The sequence below is a fragment of the Podarcis bocagei genome, assembly GCF_964188305.1.
Source record: "Podarcis bocagei genome assembly, chromosome: 13".
Taxonomy (NCBI): domain Eukaryota; kingdom Metazoa; phylum Chordata; class Lepidosauria; order Squamata; family Lacertidae; genus Podarcis; species Podarcis bocagei.
The window spans coordinates 26,201,033-26,218,847 of record NC_138138.1 but is presented as its reverse complement, the minus strand read 5'-3'; the positions used below and the strand labels follow the sequence as shown (position 1 = coordinate 26,218,847).

The window sequence follows — 17,815 nt, the reverse complement described above, 5'->3', positions numbered from 1 at the left end:
CGTTATGATTAAAGGCCCTATCTCCGGCCTGGAGACCTACCTGCCACTCATCCACTTCAGGTCAAGCCCAGAGGCCTGGCAACCCTCTACATGATACTGCCACTCAGTCTGCTGCAATCAGCCATCTGATTTCTAGCTCCTCCAGATTTTGGAGGGGCAACAGGAAGCCAGCCTGAAGAAGCACGCAGGGCCCGAGGTTCACCCAGAGCTTCATGTGTCCATCACAGAGAACCAGTGAGAGATTTCCACAGCATCCAAGGAGCAGCTGACTCCCAGGACTTCCAGAGAGGAGGGTGACCAGATTGCATGCTTTGCATCTGAAAGCTTCATATGTGGTCTGGGCTGTGTTTCCCTTGCCTCCTTGCTGCAGAAATTTGGGGAGGGCCATAGCTCAGTGGAAGAACATCTGCTTTGAATACAGAAGGTTCCAGGTTCAATCCTCAGCATCTCCAGGTCGGACAGAAAATGCCCTACCCGCCTGAAACCCTGGAGAACCACTGCCAGTCACCATAAAGACAATTCTCAGCTCAGCGGCCTGACCCAGTGTAGGGCAGCTTTATATGAGGCCACATCCACACCCTGCATTTAAATTGCACCTAATGAACACGGCTTCCTCCAAAGAATCCTGGGAATTGTAGTTTGTTGGGGGTACTTGGAAATCTAAGTCTGTGGGCAGTAAACTACACATCCCAGGATCCTTGCTGGCATCCTAGGGATTCTGCTTCCATGGGGACTAAATGGGGACGGCAGCAACAATCTATAAAAAAGCAAGAAGGGCTGTGACTCAGTGGCACACCATCTGCTTTGCATGCAGAAAATCCCAAGTTCAACGCCTATGACCATCTCGCTCTGCAGTTCTGATTTACTCAATGGCGTTTCCGAGTTGCAGTTTAGGCCCTCCGTCCGTTGTTTTCCTGAGCAACTGGAGGCTCCCTGGCATCTGCAAACGGCTGGCTCTGAGAGGGCGGGCAAGCAGCGCCAGGCCGGGCTCTGCAAACACTCGGCGCTTTCCTAGCAATGGGTCTGATGCCAAAGCTTTGACTCAGCTGCCAATTAAAATATTGACTCAGAGATGCAGAGAGTGCCCCAGCTCTTCGTCACCCGTCTCAGGTGCAAGAACCTTGTCTCCGCCGCCAGTTTAGCAAGAATGGCCACCATCACCTTCCTCCTGGCAATGGCCTCCAAACTCCTCCTTGACCTTTGTGTCCAGGATCCTCAACAGAAAGCAGTAGAGAGCAGGGAACACACCAGGGCTTGCAGCCAAAGCTCCTTTGTAACCAAATACGAAACTGGGAGAAGGTTGTGGCTCAGTGGATGGACTGCCAGCCTTGAATGCAGAAGGTTCCCGGTTCCATCCCCAGCATCTCCAGGTAGGACTGGGAGAGAGACCCCCAGTCTGAAACCCTGGAGAGCTGCTGCCAGTCAGTGTTGACAATACTGATCTAGATAGACCAATGTTCTTTGGTCTTGCTATAAAGCAGCACCCAACATTCCTATGTTCACAGCTTGGGTCAGCTCTGGGAAATGTCAGACATTTCTAAGTGCCCTAAGAGTAGCCAAAGGCAACCCACTGCCATGCTTACTTTGCACAGAGCACTCAAGACAGACCCTCCAAGTGTCCCTGCTTTCCAGACATGTCTCTGATTTAGAGAAGCTGCCCCAGTTTCTGATTTGATTCCGGAATGTCCCGCTTTTCCTTAGTATGTCCCTATTTTCACTGGAGAAAAGGTGGAGCAGATGGAGTTATCTGACCCCCAAACAGGCAATCCTGTATTGGGAAGTTTTTTTAAAAATGTTTAATGTTTTATACAGTATTGATTCAGTGGCTCATGTGCTTCAGGCTTGCACTCTTTATAAAGATTTGAGGAGTGACGTTATTACCCCTCTATTATTGTCCATGCTGGGTCGCTCAACCATTGCTACTGTTTCTTTTCTTTTAGCAGATCAAGATGATCAGGTGACAGCAAAAACTGCAAGCTTTTTAGCAGGCGCAATTAGAATAAGATTTGTTATTTGATTATGGGTGTAACCCCCCACCCAAATGTATTTTCTATAGTTAAGTTTTTACCTCTTATCTTCAGTACATTTTATTTTATTTTATTGCTATGGCTAGTGGCTGATGCAAATAAAGATTCTTCTGATTCTTTAATGTTTTATTATGTTTTTATATATGTCGCAAGCTGCCCAGAGTGGCGGGGGCAACCCAGTAAGATGTGTGGGGTATAAATAGCAAAATTATCCTTATGGAATGGGACGTCCCTATTTTCATCGGAGAAATGTTCGAGGGTATGTCAAGACGATCAGAGGCAGCAGAAACCGGCTGTGGGTTTGAGGGAGTCCTCAGACAACTGCCTTCTAGTGAGCCCCTTCCAACATTGGTGGTCCGCTTCCCACATGGCTGAACCTAACATGGCAACGGCAGGCAGCAAAGCAACAGCTGCGCTCCAATCAGCAGCAGGCAGCCTGGCCTGGGAGCTGCCATTTTCATTTCCCACAATGCCTGCAGTGATGTGACTGTGAGGCCACCGTCGGGAATTAAAATTGTGATTCCTGGACCCAGCTGCCTGAGTCTACTAAGAGTGTGGATGAGAGGGGCACCTTATCTGTTCAAGGTGCCTTGTTGGGGGGGTGAATTACAGTGCCTTTGCAGCTGCCTGGCTGTGGCAAGTGCTAGTACATGAGAGAGAGCAGAGGAGAATTCCATTTTCATTCTTCACTCCTTGCAGGCAAAGGCTGCATCTTTTGCAGGGACCTCCTGGATCCTGCAACTGCCCAGCCAGAACTAACCAGGTCTCAGTAGGGGCTGGGCTGGTTTCAGAGGGAGGGCATGGACTTTTTAGATGTCTGAAGCACCAATAAAGAAACTCAGGATCGGAAGTCCTGTCTGTTTTAACTTACTTTTTTATCATTTAAAAAACAGCTGGGGGGAGTGGCCACCCAAATTTGGTCTTCCCTTCCCCCCTCAGTGCTATTTGTTCCATTGCAGAAGGCAAATCCTTGGGGGGGGAGGGTGCGATTTAGGGGAGAGGGTGCGATGCAACGCGAGTTCCCCCAACAGCTGCTTTGAAAAGGAATTATTAGACCATTGACTGCTCTTGTTTGGCTCTGAGAAAGTCTGCTCGCTTGAGTCCCGTAGGTGTAGCTTACTAGATGCATTCCTTGTCCTATTGCACCCCTAGATGGTGAGCTGTCCATGGTACAGCCTGGTTTCCATCGGCACATCCCCCACCTTCCTTAACATGCAGGCTGCACTGACATCTGGTGGCCACACATAGAACAGCACGACGACTTTATCGCGGATTGTATTTCTACTTTTTTTTTCCCTCCGGGAATGCGTTTTTGAACTTCTAGCTGCTTTAAGAACACTGAACGTGGAACAGACTCAGAACTGGTCATCTAGCAGTGCAGTGACTTCCTACTGGGGGGGGGGTCATGTTCTTGCCTACAAAAAGCTCATGCTGCAGGAATCGTGCAACGTTTTAGAGGACTCTTCGTTGCTTCCACCCACCCCCACCCAAAGAGAAACTTTTTTAACCAACCTACCCCGTTAAAAGAACAGCTGTTTCAATCCAACGATGTTGCAAAGAAACTACCTTTAACCCTTGCAAGTCTGTGCAGCAGCAAAGTGCAGTGTAGACAACTCCATTGTGATATCCCAGTTGGTGGGCGAGGAATCTTTGGTCGACCTGATGTTGCTGCACTACAACTCCCATCATCCCTGGTCATTGACTATCTTTCTGGCGGGAGTTGTAGTTTCTGGCGGGAGTTGTAGCTCTGCAGCTGCTAGAGACCCTCTCAATTACCTAGAGATTGAGCGGGTTCCTGGGATGGATTTTGCAGCTTCTACTGCCACCTGGTGGCAAGAAGTGTATATGGCCAAGGATGGTCGGAATTACATTGGGGTTTGCCTATGACGCACAGGGAGCGAGGTGCTGATCTCAGATGTCTGTGGAGCATCGTAGTTCAACAACTACTCCCTGACCTACAATAACTGAGGGCCAAGTCAGATGCCACAAGACTATTAATCACATGACTGCCCCATTCACATATAAAGCAGTGGGGGCAGGGAGGGGAGAATCTTTCTCCCTTCCCAGTTCTGATTTTTATTCATTTATAGTTGGAGAAAAAACATAAACAGCTCCATCTAAAACTCAAAAACAACAATTTTTGAGGTATATCAATTAAAAATATAGATAAAACCAGTGACTCTTTAAAATAGCTATATAAATTATGTGTCTGGATAGGCTTGCTGAAATAAACTTTTTTGTGGGCCTCTAAAATATTATAGCAAGGGTGCCTGCCCAGCATTAATATCTGGTATCACTGCAGAGAAGGTTCCCCATGCTCTGTCAAAGTAAGTCCATCCACTACCAACTTTATATGTGAACGGCATGGGAAGTGTGTAACGGAACCGTTCTGTCACTGTCAACAGTGTGATGCTGCAGCAAAAACATTTAATGCTATTCTAGGCTGCCTCGACAGAAGTGTCCAGATCAAGCGAGGTAATAGCGCCACTCTATACTGCTTGGTCAGACCATGCATGAAATATTGTGTTCAGTTCTGGGCACCATAATTTAAGAAGGATATCGACAAGCTGGAATGTGTGCAGAGGAAGGCAACCAAGATGAGCAAGCGTCTGAAAACCAGGCCTTGAGAGAATTGGGTATGTTTAGCCTGGGAAAGAGGAAACTGAGAGGAGACATGGTAGCTGGGAAGTCAAAAGGGCCAGAGAGTGACCCAGGAAGAAGAAGAAGAAGAAGAAGAAGAAGAAGAAGAAGAAGAAGAAGAGGGGGAGGAGGAGTTTGGATTTGATATCCCACTTTATCACTACCCTAAGGAGTCTCAAAGCGGCTAACATTCTCCTTTCCCTTCCTCCCCCACAACAAACACTCTGTGAGGTGAGTGGGGCTGAGAGACTTCAGAGAAGTGTGACTGGCCCAAGGTCACCCAGCAGCTGCATGTGGAGGAGCGGGGAAGCGAACCCGGTTCACCAGATTATGAGTCTACCGCTCTTAACCACCACACCACACACTGGCTGTGCAGGTAAAGGAGAAAATGTCACATGTTGACTTGAAGGCCCTCCCCCAAACCCCATCTCAGAAACCACAGCAAAGCAGGTCCTTCAGCAGAAGTGAAAGACTCCTTTTATTTGAAGACAGAAGTCTGGGCATGTCAGCTCAACAGGAAAAGTCATGCAGAATCGTGGCCCCAGCGCCACCCGCCACCATCACCCGTCTTTTGCCAGCCCTTTCTGTGGCCAAGCCAGCCTCATTCAGAGCTGGTGCTCCACCTCCTCCACCCGGGAAGAGACCACCTTGCCATCCACCAGCTCTTCAATGAGAGTCTTCACCCGACGGCTCGAGCAGGGCTCTGTAAGGATGGGAAGAAGAGCCAAGTTAAGTTATTCTCATTTTTTTCAGCCTTAAGTCTAGTCCTGAAAGACCTACATTAGCTCCCAGTACGTTTCCGGGCACAATTCAAAGTGTTGGTGCTGAGCTTCAAAGCCCTAAACGGCCTCGGCCCAGTATACCTGAAGGAGCGTCTCCACCCCCATCGTTCTGCCCGGACACTGAGGTCCACCTCCGAGGGTCTTCTGGTGGTTCCCTCCCTGTGGAACGCCCTCCCATCAGATGTCAAGGAAATAAACAACTCTCTGACTTTTAGAAGATATCTGAAGGTAGCCCTGTTTAGGGAGGTTTTTAATGTTGATGTTTTATCATGTTTTAAATATTCTGTTGGGAGCTGCCTAGAGTGGCTGGAGAAACCCGGTCAGATTGGCAGAGTATAAATAATGAGTTGTTGTTGTTGTTGTTCTCCACATTGCCATGTCAAATTGCGGGGGAATATTTTTCTTTTCTTTTTTAAGTCCTCATGAAAACCCATCAGCATTTTAGTGTGAATTCCTCCAGCCATCTGCACGTTTGTATGCAATTTTGGCTAATGCACACATTTATTTATTTTTGCAAAGCGGTTTCCTCTGATCAGTGCATCGGCATGTGCTATTTCCACTGCAGTGTGCATTTCTGTCCATGCGTCATCCCAGCAGATGCATTTTTTGACACATCGCTTGGCTGGAGAACTGCGATGCAAAATCCAGAGAAGGATGTGCACTGAAGCTATTGTGAGCCCTTTGGCTCATGTTCCAAGTCAGGCTGTCTTTAGAGTCTGGAAAGATTTCCCTGCCCCCCCAACACACACACACACACACACACACAACCCCAGGACAAACTGCTTAGACAACGCCTGATGGCTTGTTTGTTTTCTCTTCTTCTTCCACAGACGTGTGGCTTGACTCCCTTGCTCAAGCCATTGTGCTGCCGTACTCCTGATCTCAGCTTGTGTCCTAGACCGTGTAACTGCAAGGGGCTGGCAGAAGGAAACGGCTGCCTTTTAAGGTTGGCTGTATAATATGGTCTTCCCGCATCTTCCAGGTATGATGCTCATAGGCAAGACCAGGTTGGTAGTGATTGCACTGCCATCCTATTTGGAGTGGGGACACGCTGCCCCCTGGTGGACAGACGGTGTTGCAAAAACACTGACTACTATGATCTGATTCATTCCGGGCTGATTTGTTTATATTGTGCAGGGAAATCACCATACACTGATTTCATCAATGGGCTTTAGGAGTGCCGTGTGTTTTACTCTAGACCAAAGACTAGGGCTGCATTCCTAGCCCCGTTTAAATGGGAGTAAGTCCCACTGAATTCATTTGTGAAAGATATGGTGTCCTGGTTTGCAGTTTCTACGTATGCAAAGATATGCAGGTTTTCCTAATGGGCAGCCCAGAAGCCAAGTTTTTCTGCTTACCTGGGGTAGGCGGTGGCTCAGGCTCTGACCTAAAGGGAGCAGAAAAGAACACTGAGTCAGTTAAAAGATCCCAAAGACTTGGAATCACCTTAAGGCTAGTTCCCCCTAAAGATCTTTTGCAATTCTTCCAACCCTGGAGTTCCCCTGAACCTGCTGCTACCTCCCTCTTGCATGTGGGGGCTCCTGTTTCGGAGACATGAAAATCCACCCTCACCCCTGAACTTCAGAAATAGAAGGAATGGTGACCAGCAGGTCCAGGGAGATGGACTCTTGTTTGTGTTCCCCACCCTCATATCCTCATACCCTTCAAGGAGGTGCCGATAGGTAGCAATCTCCTGCTCCAGCCTGTTCTTGATGTCCATCAGTCGCTTGTAGTCCTCCGCTTGGTTCTGGGCATCAGATCTGAGCTGGAACAGCTCGGCCTCCCTGGCACTCACGAGATCACGCAGCCGCGAGATCTCTATCCCGTAGCCGGATTCAGTCTCGGCCAGGGAACCTTCCAGGGCCACTTTCTGGAAACAAAGAAGGAAGTTTGTTATGTACTGAGTTGAATAGGATCCAAAATGCAGCAGTCTGATTGGTCCTAGAACAATGCAGCAGTATGATTGGTCTGCAGGAGCCACCCAATCCGGCTCCAGATGGAAGTGAATCCACAACCTGATTGGCCTACAGGAGAATTCCAGAATTAGCCAATCACGTGTAGCCCATTGTGTAAATAATGTATATAAAGCAGATACTTTGAGGGGACATTCATTCCTCCTCACCACTATGAGCTGAATAAAGAGCATGAGATCCACTCTCTACTCTGAGTATATTTCAAAGTTGCTTTGTAAAAGTCCCAAGCAGATGGCCGGGTGCCTTGGCAGAGGCCTTTTGTTATCTCTGTTATATATCCTGTCTTTCCTGCAAAGAGCTCAGGGCTTGAGAGCACCACAGAACCCCAACCAATCTCTGGTGTCCAAAGTTGTAGGGACACATGAATGGTTGCACACTCCCATCATGCTTACAAGGGAACATGTGACGGACAACTCTCCTTCTCCAAAACCAAATCACTTCCCCAAAGTTGCCAAGGCACCTTCTGGGGCCCGTATACATTGTGCAAATTAAATTATGTGTCCCCTAGCCATGGGGACAGTCTGTCAGGAACAGGACTGAAGAGGAGGAGGAATGGTGAGGGGTCTCCTCACCCCCTTCTCCTGTAGCTTCCAGAGAGGAGGAAGGCAGTCTTGATTTACAGGAGGGCTTGGAGGGAGATAACAGCTCAGAGATAGGTAAGTTAGGCAGAGTTAGGAGAAGGTGGAGGGGAACCAGAGCAGCTAACTGACACGTCTCTGGACAACATAACTGACCCCCCAGCCCAAAAAAACTGGAGTTCATTAAGGGTGCAAGAACAAAGAGTGAGAGACAATTGTCTGTGGATGGACACCGTAGAAGCAGGTGTTGTTGCTAGAGGGGGAAGGGGGAGGAGCTCAGTGCGAGCAACTCCATTATGGAGGAATGACCGGAATTCCTTGTCTTTGGCATGATGACTGAATAAATCATATGTAAGAACTTTCTTGTTTCCTTCCTGCCTCTTGGTGCCATTGGGAGGGAGGGAGAGGATTCCTCAAGCCTGACACAGACTAAGAGATATGCAGTGTGCTGGAGTTCTGTCTCTCTCTCTCTTTTAACTGGAAACTCTGTTCCAATGCACACATGCACACGTAAAGATAAAGGGACCCCTGCCCATTAGGTCCAGTCGTGACCGACTCTGGGGTTGCAGCGCTCATCTCGCTTTATTGGCTGAGGGAGCTGGCGTACAGCTTCCGGGTCATGTGGCCAGCAGGACTAAGCCACTTCTGACGAACCAGAGCAGCGCACGGAAACGCCGTTTACCTTCCCGCCAGAGCGGTACCTATTTATCTACTTGCACTTTGAGGTGCTTTCGAACTGCTAGGTTGGCAGGAGCAGGGACCGAGCAACGGGAGCTCACCCCATCACGGGGATTCAAACCACCGACCTTCTGATCGGCAAGTCCTAGGCTCTGTGGTTCAACCCATAGCACCACACACCCAAATTGCACATAGACAGTCGAGGCTGTGATAGCAGACTTAAGGGCCAGAACTTGATTTTGTGTTAGTTTAAAAAAAGAGGAAGCGAAAACAGAGATTTCCAAATTCCTTGGCAAACATGAGCAACCACGGAATCCACATCACTCTGGCGATGCTTTCCGATGCACAGCCTCTTGGCAGCATGGGGAAGTGGCTGGTACTGACCATGCTGCGGAGAGACTGCAGCTCAATCTCCAAGGCCTGAGCCAGGCGCCTGAGCTCCGTGATCTTCTGCTGAGCTGCCTGAAGAGCTTCGTGGCTGACAGCAACCTCCTGGTTGAGTGCATCCATCTGCAAGACAGAAGAAGTCCTCGTTTCTGGTGCAACCTCCCCACATCCTCTTCCAGCCGGACAGCTTAGGTAGAAGGGCCTTATGGTGTGTTTTTTAATCAAATCAAAATTATGCATCAACGTTAATTCAGCATATTTTTAAAATGGCAAAGCAATTCAGCATTCCGAGCCAACCCATCTCCCCAAGCTTCCTCAGACAAAACAGACAATGCAAATTAAATGCATCTGTATGTGTTTGTTTCTCTGTATTGATGTTCTTAATTTTGCTCCCAGGGAACAATGCAGGAAACTGAATGCAAAGCGCTTAAACTTATGTTATGCACCAACTCCGCCTGCCCTTCCTTCCCTTGGCATCTGAGATTTCACAAAACAGTGGGCGCTGCCCAAACATTCTTAAGCTTAAACTCAATAAGGACCAGAAACTTTGGGAGGCGTAGGAAGGAAGGGGAAGTTATTTGAATGCTCAGCATCGAATATGTAAATGTCAAAGCACAGAAAAGGAAGCTGGAGCTGGAGCAGACTTTAGCACATGAAGTTGCTACTCTTATCTTCCAGAAATGGAAACAGATCCTGAATCAGATATGAAGTTTGTGGAATCACAAGGTCTTGCCATTCCTGCCAGGAGAAGCCCACTCTGAACTTCATCCCTAAAAGCTGCACAGAAAGAAAATAAGATGTTCTTGCCAGCTAGATTTCTGGAAGGGAAAAGTATGCCATGTTGTTTTGGAACAGAACTACACTTCCTTAAGGTAACAGTAAAAGGTAAAGGGACCCATCACCATTAGGTCCAGTCGTGACCAACTCTGGGGTTGCGGCGCTCATCTCACTTTATTGGCCGAGGGAGGCGGTGTACAGCTGCCGGGTCATGTGGCCAGCATGACTAAGCCGCTTTTGGTGAACCAGAGCAGCACACGGAAATGCCGTTTACCTTCCCGCTGGAGTGGTACCTATTTATCTACTTGCACTTTTGACGTGCTTTTGAACTGCTAGGTTGGCAGGAGCAGGGACTGAGCAACAGGAGCTCACCCTGTCACGGGGATTCGAACCGCCGACCTTCTGATTGGCAAGTCCTAGGCTCTGTGGTTTAACCCACAGCACCACCCGCATCCCAACACTTCCTTAAAACGGATGTTAAACCTATGCCTTCCTTGGCCAATAGTCATGGATGATAGGGGCTGTTGCTCAGCAACATCCAGAGGGCAGCAGGTTGGCATAGGCTGAATATTTACGTGCAAATGCATCCCATCAGCAAGCCGCCACCTCCGCCACCTTTTGCCCCTGAGCCGTTTGACCATCTCTCCTCGCCGAGCCTTGCCTAACCTGTGACTTGTGCAACGCCTCGGCTTCCCGGCGGTTCTTCTCCGTGACGTCCTCATACTGGTCTCGGATCTCAGCCAGCACTTTCTGCAGGTCGACGCCAGGCATGGAGTCCACTTCCACGTTGACAGTGCCCCCCAGCCTCCCCTGGAGAGAGTTCACCTCCTGTGGGGCGAGAAGAGAGGCGAGTAGGCACATCCGTGGGGAACCGGCCAAAAGCCAGGAAGGGCTGTCAGTCTTGAAGGCTGCTCCCTGCAAGGCCCTTTCCACCTGGCCTAGGGGGTGAGGCCCACACTCACCAGCTCTACCAAAGAGGCTCCAGATGAGATTGGAGGGACATCGTTATGCCTGACAACAAAGCCTAACTAATGGATTCTTTTACCCCATCTTTTTGTGCCTGCCTAACAGCCGTGTCATGCTTATGATAAAATTTTATTCTCTTGTTAATTATGCTGTTTTAAACGTGCAGTTTATATTTGACTTCACTTAGCAGTGTCATTGTGTGCTTTTTGAAATGTTTAAGTTTTTTGTGTGAACTTTGTGTTAAATATGTACTCTGTAGTTGACCTCCTTTGTAATGTTTTATTTTGAAATCTTTAAGATAATATTTTAGTCTTCTGTTAATTATGTTGTTTTGACTGTATACTCTATAGTTGACTTTCTTCGGGTTGTTTTCTTGATCTTTTAATATGCTGTAAACCGCTTTGAGATTTTTCTTTAAAATATAAAGTGGTATAGAAAATAAATAAATAAATAAATAAATAAATAAGGGCAGAGACTCGGTGGGAGCAAAGGTGAAATCTGCGTCCATTGCTTTCTCCGCTGTTGCCTCTGGCTTCAACCACCGCTGGCATGCGGCTCTCAGAATAGTTGAAAAAGCTTCCCGCCACTTGTGTGAAGGCCCTGCTGTTCCTGAGTCCCTACGCCCACCCAACTCTCACCTCCTTGTGGTTCCTCTTGAGGTAGGCCAGTTCCTCATGGAGGTTGTCCACTTGCACCTGCAAGGTAGCCCGGCTGGTGTTGAGTTCCTCCAGGGCCTTGCGCAGCCCACCGAAGTCCCCCTCCACGGACTGCCGTATGGCCGCCTCTGTTTCCAACCTGAAATGGGCAAATAGGGTCTGTGCAGCATTTTTCGAAGCCGAGGCTCTGCAAAACCACATAACTGAGGGTGTGCTGGGACAATGCTTGAGGTTCTGGTTGTGTTGTCTTTTTAATATTTTGTTGGAAGCTGCCCAGAGTGGATGGGGAAATCCACAAAATATGCACTCTTAATGGATTCTCTTGAAAACATAAAACCAAATTAAGTCTTATAAGTCTCTGAAAGTCTTTTAAGACTATGCAAGTCTCTGAAAGAAGCAATGTAACATATTCTTATCTGGTGAAAACAGGCTGAAAAGCTTTGTTTATGGCGTCCAACACTGCCAAAGTAGTTCGCAAACAGACGTTGTGAACAGTGATCCCGGATATACCCACTGTTTGGTGGAATTCTTCTTCAGCACAGCAGGAGGATACAAAAATGCTTCAGAAACCCATCTACAGTGGTACCTCGAGTTACATACGCTTCAGGTTACATACACTTCAGGTTACATACGCTTCAGGTTACAGACTCCGCTAACCCAGAAATAGTGCTTCAGGTTAAGAACTTTGCTTCAGGATGAGAACAGAAATCGTGCTCCGGTGGCGCGGCAGCAGCAGGAGGCCCCATTAGCTAAAGTGGTGCTTCAGGTTAAGAACAGTTTCAGGTTAAGAACAGACCTCCTGCTCCTGAACGAATTAAGTACTTAACCCGAGGTACCACTGTATATGGTGAATGGAAAAGTATAACAACAATTGCTATGGAGCAGTGGTCATAAAGTTATATTACATTGCTTCTTTCAGAGACTTGCATAGTCTTCAAAGACTTTCAGAGACTTATAAGACTTACGTTTATTTGGTTTTATGTTTTCAAGAGAATCCATTAAGAGTGCATATTCTGTGACTTTCAGATAATTCATAAGTTTTCTGTTTATGTGATTTCATATCTTTCATATTATATAAAGAGTGTATATTGATATCGTATCATTGTATTTGGTCATTGTGTTGCCTTGGCTGTTACTGTATATGCATGATGGACAGAAAGAGGCAGCTAGAATGAAGAGTCCTTACTTCACTCTGAAATCATCAGCAGCAAGTTTGGCATTATCGATCTGTAAGAGCAGCCCAGCGTTGTTCAAGGTCTCCTGCTGGATCTACAGAGGGATGAAAGATGTTGGTTAGTCTCCATAATGCTATCCTAGATCTCGGTATGGGGATCTTCAGGCCACCAGAGAACCAAGCCTGGATACTGACCATGCATGAGTCCAGTGTTAGAGGTATGAAACAGGCCCAGTTTCCACCACCCGGAGGACAGGCTTCTGTTAGTGCAAGAATGAGTCCATCAGTAGGCAAAATGGTTTTGTTTTGCAACTGAAAATCTTGCACATCCCTGGAGATGCCAGGGATTGAATTTGGGAACTCCTCCATGCAAAATGCTCTTGTCACTAAGCTATATCCCTTTGGAAGAAGAAGAATTGGCAATCATCCTGGTACCTTAGACTTCAGGTCAGTGATGGTGTTGAAATAGCTGCTCAGATCCGGAGCCTCCGTTGACGCTCGCTTGAGGTATATCTCCCGGATGTTGTTCTCCAGCTGACTATTAGATTCCTCAAGGGAGCGCACCTAGCATATGGCAGAGGAAATCAAACAGGGTGGTGAGGATATCAGAATAAAGGGGTTGCTGAACCCCACCAAGGACAGCTGTGCTCTCCTTTAAGCTGTTTTGACTTTTCAGTCTACTCACTAGAGAGTACAGTGGTACCTCCGGGTTACATACGCTTCAGGTTACATACGCTTCAGGTTACAGACTCCGCTAACCCAGAAATAGTGCTTCAGGTTAAGAACTTTGCTTCAGGATAAGAACAGAAATCGTGCTCCGGCGGGGCAGCAGCAGCGGGAGTCCCCATTAACTAAAGTGGTGCTTCAGGTTAAGAACAGTTTCAGTTTGAGTACGGACCTCCAGAACGAATTAAGTACTTAACCTGAGGTACCACTGTAGCTTGCAATAGCTTTGGGGTGTAAACAGAGAAATTCCTTCTTTATCTTCCTTTTCTCAGCTGACACTCTCAACTTTCTGTAGGTTCAGGAATCTAATGAGCAGAAGTCCTTCCCTGGTTGTTTCTGTGGTGTTGCTTTTAACTATTTCACTCAATTAACAAACATACTTCCACAAACCTAAGGAACCCTTCCAAGAATGCAAAAACAACAACAAGTGTCTTACTTTTTAATGGTCTCATTTTGCTTCCAAGCTGATCGGCACAAGACCCACCTAAGTTTGATATTAGATGATAAGGTATAGATCCTTGCCTTTTTAAAAAGATCCGTAAGTGACGGTCATGGAGAATAGTAGCAGAGAATGAATTGTGACTATCGTGGAGGGTTATTCACAACATCTGACCCAGGGACAACAGCGGTGGTGGGGTGTTACAGGAGGTACACATGGACCAGGCCCTGAGCCAACAGGGGACCCAGATTCTTAACTTTCATTTTTTTAAAAAAAAAGTAAGTCAGTTGGAGATTTCTGAAGAAAGTTAGAGCACAAAATGCGGAGGCAGCTCTAAGGCTTCAGCGTCATTATGGACACTTAACAGTGGTTGCTAAGCTATTAGAGCAAGAGATACAGACCATCCCCACCTGGGACTCAGTAGGGACCCTCCCAGAGCAGCAGAAAAACTAGCAGAGGCGACTGCAAGTGCACAAATGCTGGACAGAGGAAGACACTGGGGATGTCTGTGCTTAATCACGTTCCTCCTTTTCCATAATATTTCGTTCACTCCCAAAATGTACTGCCTCTACAGAATAAAACAGAATTGGTTGGCTTTGGTTTGCTTTGCTCAGAAGTATTTCTCTTGAAATAATGGCCAGGTGCTTCCTCCCTACTTAGAAAAAATGTCACTAATGCAATGTCCACCACCCAGCCACTAGTGGCCTGCTTGTCATGACTGGGCTGTTATTAATTAATATGCAGTAACCATAAGAAAAAAGATAAAATGAATCATCAAACACCTTACAGCTGCAGAAAATTAAAATCTCTGTGGGCTGTACTTTAGCATAAGGATCCTTTTTTGTTGGTCAAGGATGACTAAATGGTTTGTGTATGTGATTCGCGGAGAGTTGTGAAATCGCATGTATATCTTGCTTCCTGTTCTATATTTGGATATTGATTTCACTCCCGGGAGCTGAAGGCTTCACAACAGCCTTGTGAGGTAGGCTAGGCTGAGAGTCAATAATTCAGACGCCAAAGTTTGAAACTGCACATATTCAGAGTATTTTTTATTTTATTTTATTTATTTTTTTGCATGTTGCGATTTATCAGGGTTAGAAGCCTTATGTATATATTCCTCTACATGTCAGGACTACGAAACATTGCAATTAAAGCAAGGGGGCTGCTGCGAATGACATTACATATTTGCATTTTGCTTTTCTACACAAGAACTCAACATTGTGTACATTATCCTCCCCCTCCTTCCACTTTTATCTTTGCAATAGGATCCTGCCTACTCCTGTGATTTGTTGTTAAATTGCTTTTAATAATTATTATTTCATATTGCTGTAACCTGCCCTGAGACATTACAGTGAAGGGTGGGTAAGAAATCAAATAAGTACAGTGGTACCTCGGGTTACAGACGCTTCACGTTACAGACTCCACTAACCCAGAAATAGTACCACGGGTTAAGAACTTTACCTCAGGATGAGAACAGAAATCGTGCGGCAGCAGCGGGAGACCCCATTAGCTAAAGTGGTACCTCAGGTTAAGAACAGTTTTAGGTTAAGAACGGACCTCCAGAATGAATTAAGTTCTTAACCCAAGGTACCACTGTACAAATAACAACAGTCTTGTAAGGTAGGCTAATCTAAGCTAATATATGCACATTTAGCAGCAGCTCTTGCCAGCAGTCTGGGGGAGGGGATCCACGTGGAATGCACTGGGTCCAGGAAATCCTACCCCCAAAACAAATACAAGCTAACACAGAAATCAAGCAGTTCATGTTGTAACTGCTCTGAGACCTGGGAGTATATGACAATATACAAATTTAAAAATTGATAGATGATAGATGGAACCCCAGAAGTACTTCCAGCAATGTACTGATCTCAATAAAGGAACAACATTTTGCACTAAAAGTTCAGTCCTTGGCCTTTCTAACTGAGTAAGTCCTATTTTCCCAAGTTTCCCAGTTATGCATGATGTTGGATTTCGAGAATGGTAGGGAGCCTAAACTTGTTATAAAGCAATTCCATTTGGCAAAAAAAATCCCCCCCCCCTTGTTATTTATTGAAGTATCTCATAGTGTTGAACAGACTGCATTTGCAAACATTTGACATTTCTGAAACGGTTGCTGAATGCTGAGTGTGTGAATTTGGGGTTTTCTTCCAGGGAAGATGGCGAAGCAGATCCAGCCCAAGCCAAGCTGTTTTATTGCCTGAGGCAGAACAGCAAAGGATGATTAAGTCAAGGTGCAAAGTGGCCAAGTTGTTTTAGCACCACAAGAGCTCTTCTCCCTGGGTGTGAAGCTGTAATGATCTAAATAAAATAAGTTGCAATTCCCTGCCCTTTCGTGCATCTAAAGTCAGCTGCCCGAGGCACATGTCTCACTCTGCCAACGGCAGGGTCGGCCCTGTGGCACAGCTGCCAACACAGACGGAGCAACAGGGTCCCCTTTAGAAATCAAGCCCTGCCCCTGTTTCCTCTGCCTTCCGAAAGCCAAGCCTGAGGTAAACAGAGGGGCATTTGTACCACCCATGTATCTTGAGGCCAGTTCTCAGCACCCGACTTTCCAGCTACTCACCCTTTCCAAATAAGCAGCCAGGCGGTCGTTCAGATTCTGCATGGTGCCCTTTTCGTTCATGTCAAAGATGTTCGCCTCCGCACCGCTCTGCCCGTAGCGCCAGGCCAGGCCGTTCTTTGCTGGGGTGCCCCCATAGATGCTCGATGCTGTCGGAGACCTGCCTAGGCTACGCAGGCTCCCCCCTCGGGAACCCTGGATCCCTCCAGAGAAGGACTGGCTGCGGCTGGAGTAAGTAGTCATGGTTCTCTCTGGCCGCAGGAGGCAATGCAGAGTGGGAGAGTCAGCAGGGTCAGTCCTGGAGAGCTCCCTTTATATAGGCAAGCTGAGGGGCTGGGCTAACTCTTAGCCGTTCCCACATTGGATCATCTCGCTGTCCTTCACAAGAAAGGCATTTGTTTTGGAAAGGGAAATGTCCCTGTAGTCCTAGCTCCCCGAGGCAGATTTGCAATGCCATTGCAACATCCATTGATCAGATTTGGACCCGGGCCAATTTGTCAGTGCCAGATGGATGCCAAGATAACCAAGATGCAATGTCCCTTTCCCGTCTCCCTGCTAACAGCCCCTTACAATCCCAGAACCAGATATGAAAAGTGGGTGCAAAAATCTCTGGAGTCCATGTGAAAGGAACCCTTGGCAGGTTCAGTCCTGCAAGAACAGGCTGGAGGAAGCAGCTTGTCACGCAAGAGTCCCCGACCGTCAGGTGTCTTTGGTTTGAAAGAGAACTTTCGGGTAGTGCATATCTTCATAGCTGTCAAACGTCCCTTATTTGGCGGGACAGTCCCTTATCCCAGGGCCATGTCCCGCTGCTGTCCCTTATTGATTATGTCCCTTAAATAAGCTACTGAAGGTAAAGGGGCCCTTTCTATGTCCAGCTGTGCTTTGTTTTTTTGTGTTGAATATATGCTATATGGTAATTTATAGGACCTAATAGGTATCTAAAGCCATTTGCATGCAACAAAATATGTATTTTATCAAAGTAATTGTTGATCCGTTATTTTGGCTGCTGATCCCTTATTTTCGAGGCTGCTGGTCCCTTATTTTCAAATCTGTAAGTTGACAGCTATGCATATCTTGCAACTTCCAGCTGAAATTCTGGAACTTCTCATGCCACAAATGTTCTGGGCAAGTTTTCCTGGACAGGCTGTACCCTTCTCTGGACAGCAATGGCATGGTAGGAAGGAGAAACCATGACAGATTCACACAACTGCTACTAAAGGAGACTAACTCCTTGATTATAGCATCATTTATTATAGCACTATTATAAGCATATAGCACAGTGCAGACTAAGGAGCTGAACACTCTATTCTTGCAATTGGAGGGTGGGTATTGTGTTTGTTCATTAGTATGTTATTTATTTTTGTGTTTTTATATTGTAAACCTTCCTGTGATCCTCAGAGGAAGGGCAGTATAGAAATTTAATAAATAATACTAATAATAATATAGTAAGGC

At 46.8% G+C, this 17,815-nt stretch overlaps 1 protein-coding gene across 1 annotated transcript; it reads right to left on the bottom strand.

Annotated features, from left to right (window-relative positions):
* Nucleotides 1-5,132: 5,132 nt before the first annotated feature.
* LOC308571184 (keratin, type I cytoskeletal 17-like) lies at nt 5,133-17,572 on the bottom strand. The gene is made up of 10 exons (XM_081166690.1): nt 17,445-17,572; nt 16,367-17,114; nt 13,074-13,202; nt 12,651-12,733; nt 11,447-11,603; nt 10,509-10,670; nt 9,063-9,188; nt 7,111-7,319; nt 6,808-6,836; nt 5,133-5,370 (listed from the first exon to the last, which is right to left on the bottom strand). The coding sequence occupies exons 2-10, from the start codon at nt 16,604-16,606 to the stop codon at nt 5,273-5,275; spliced, it is 1,233 nt and encodes a 410-aa protein (XP_081022816.1). The 5' UTR covers nt 16,607-17,114; nt 17,445-17,572; the 3' UTR covers nt 5,133-5,272.
* Nucleotides 17,573-17,815: the final 243 nt, after the last annotated feature.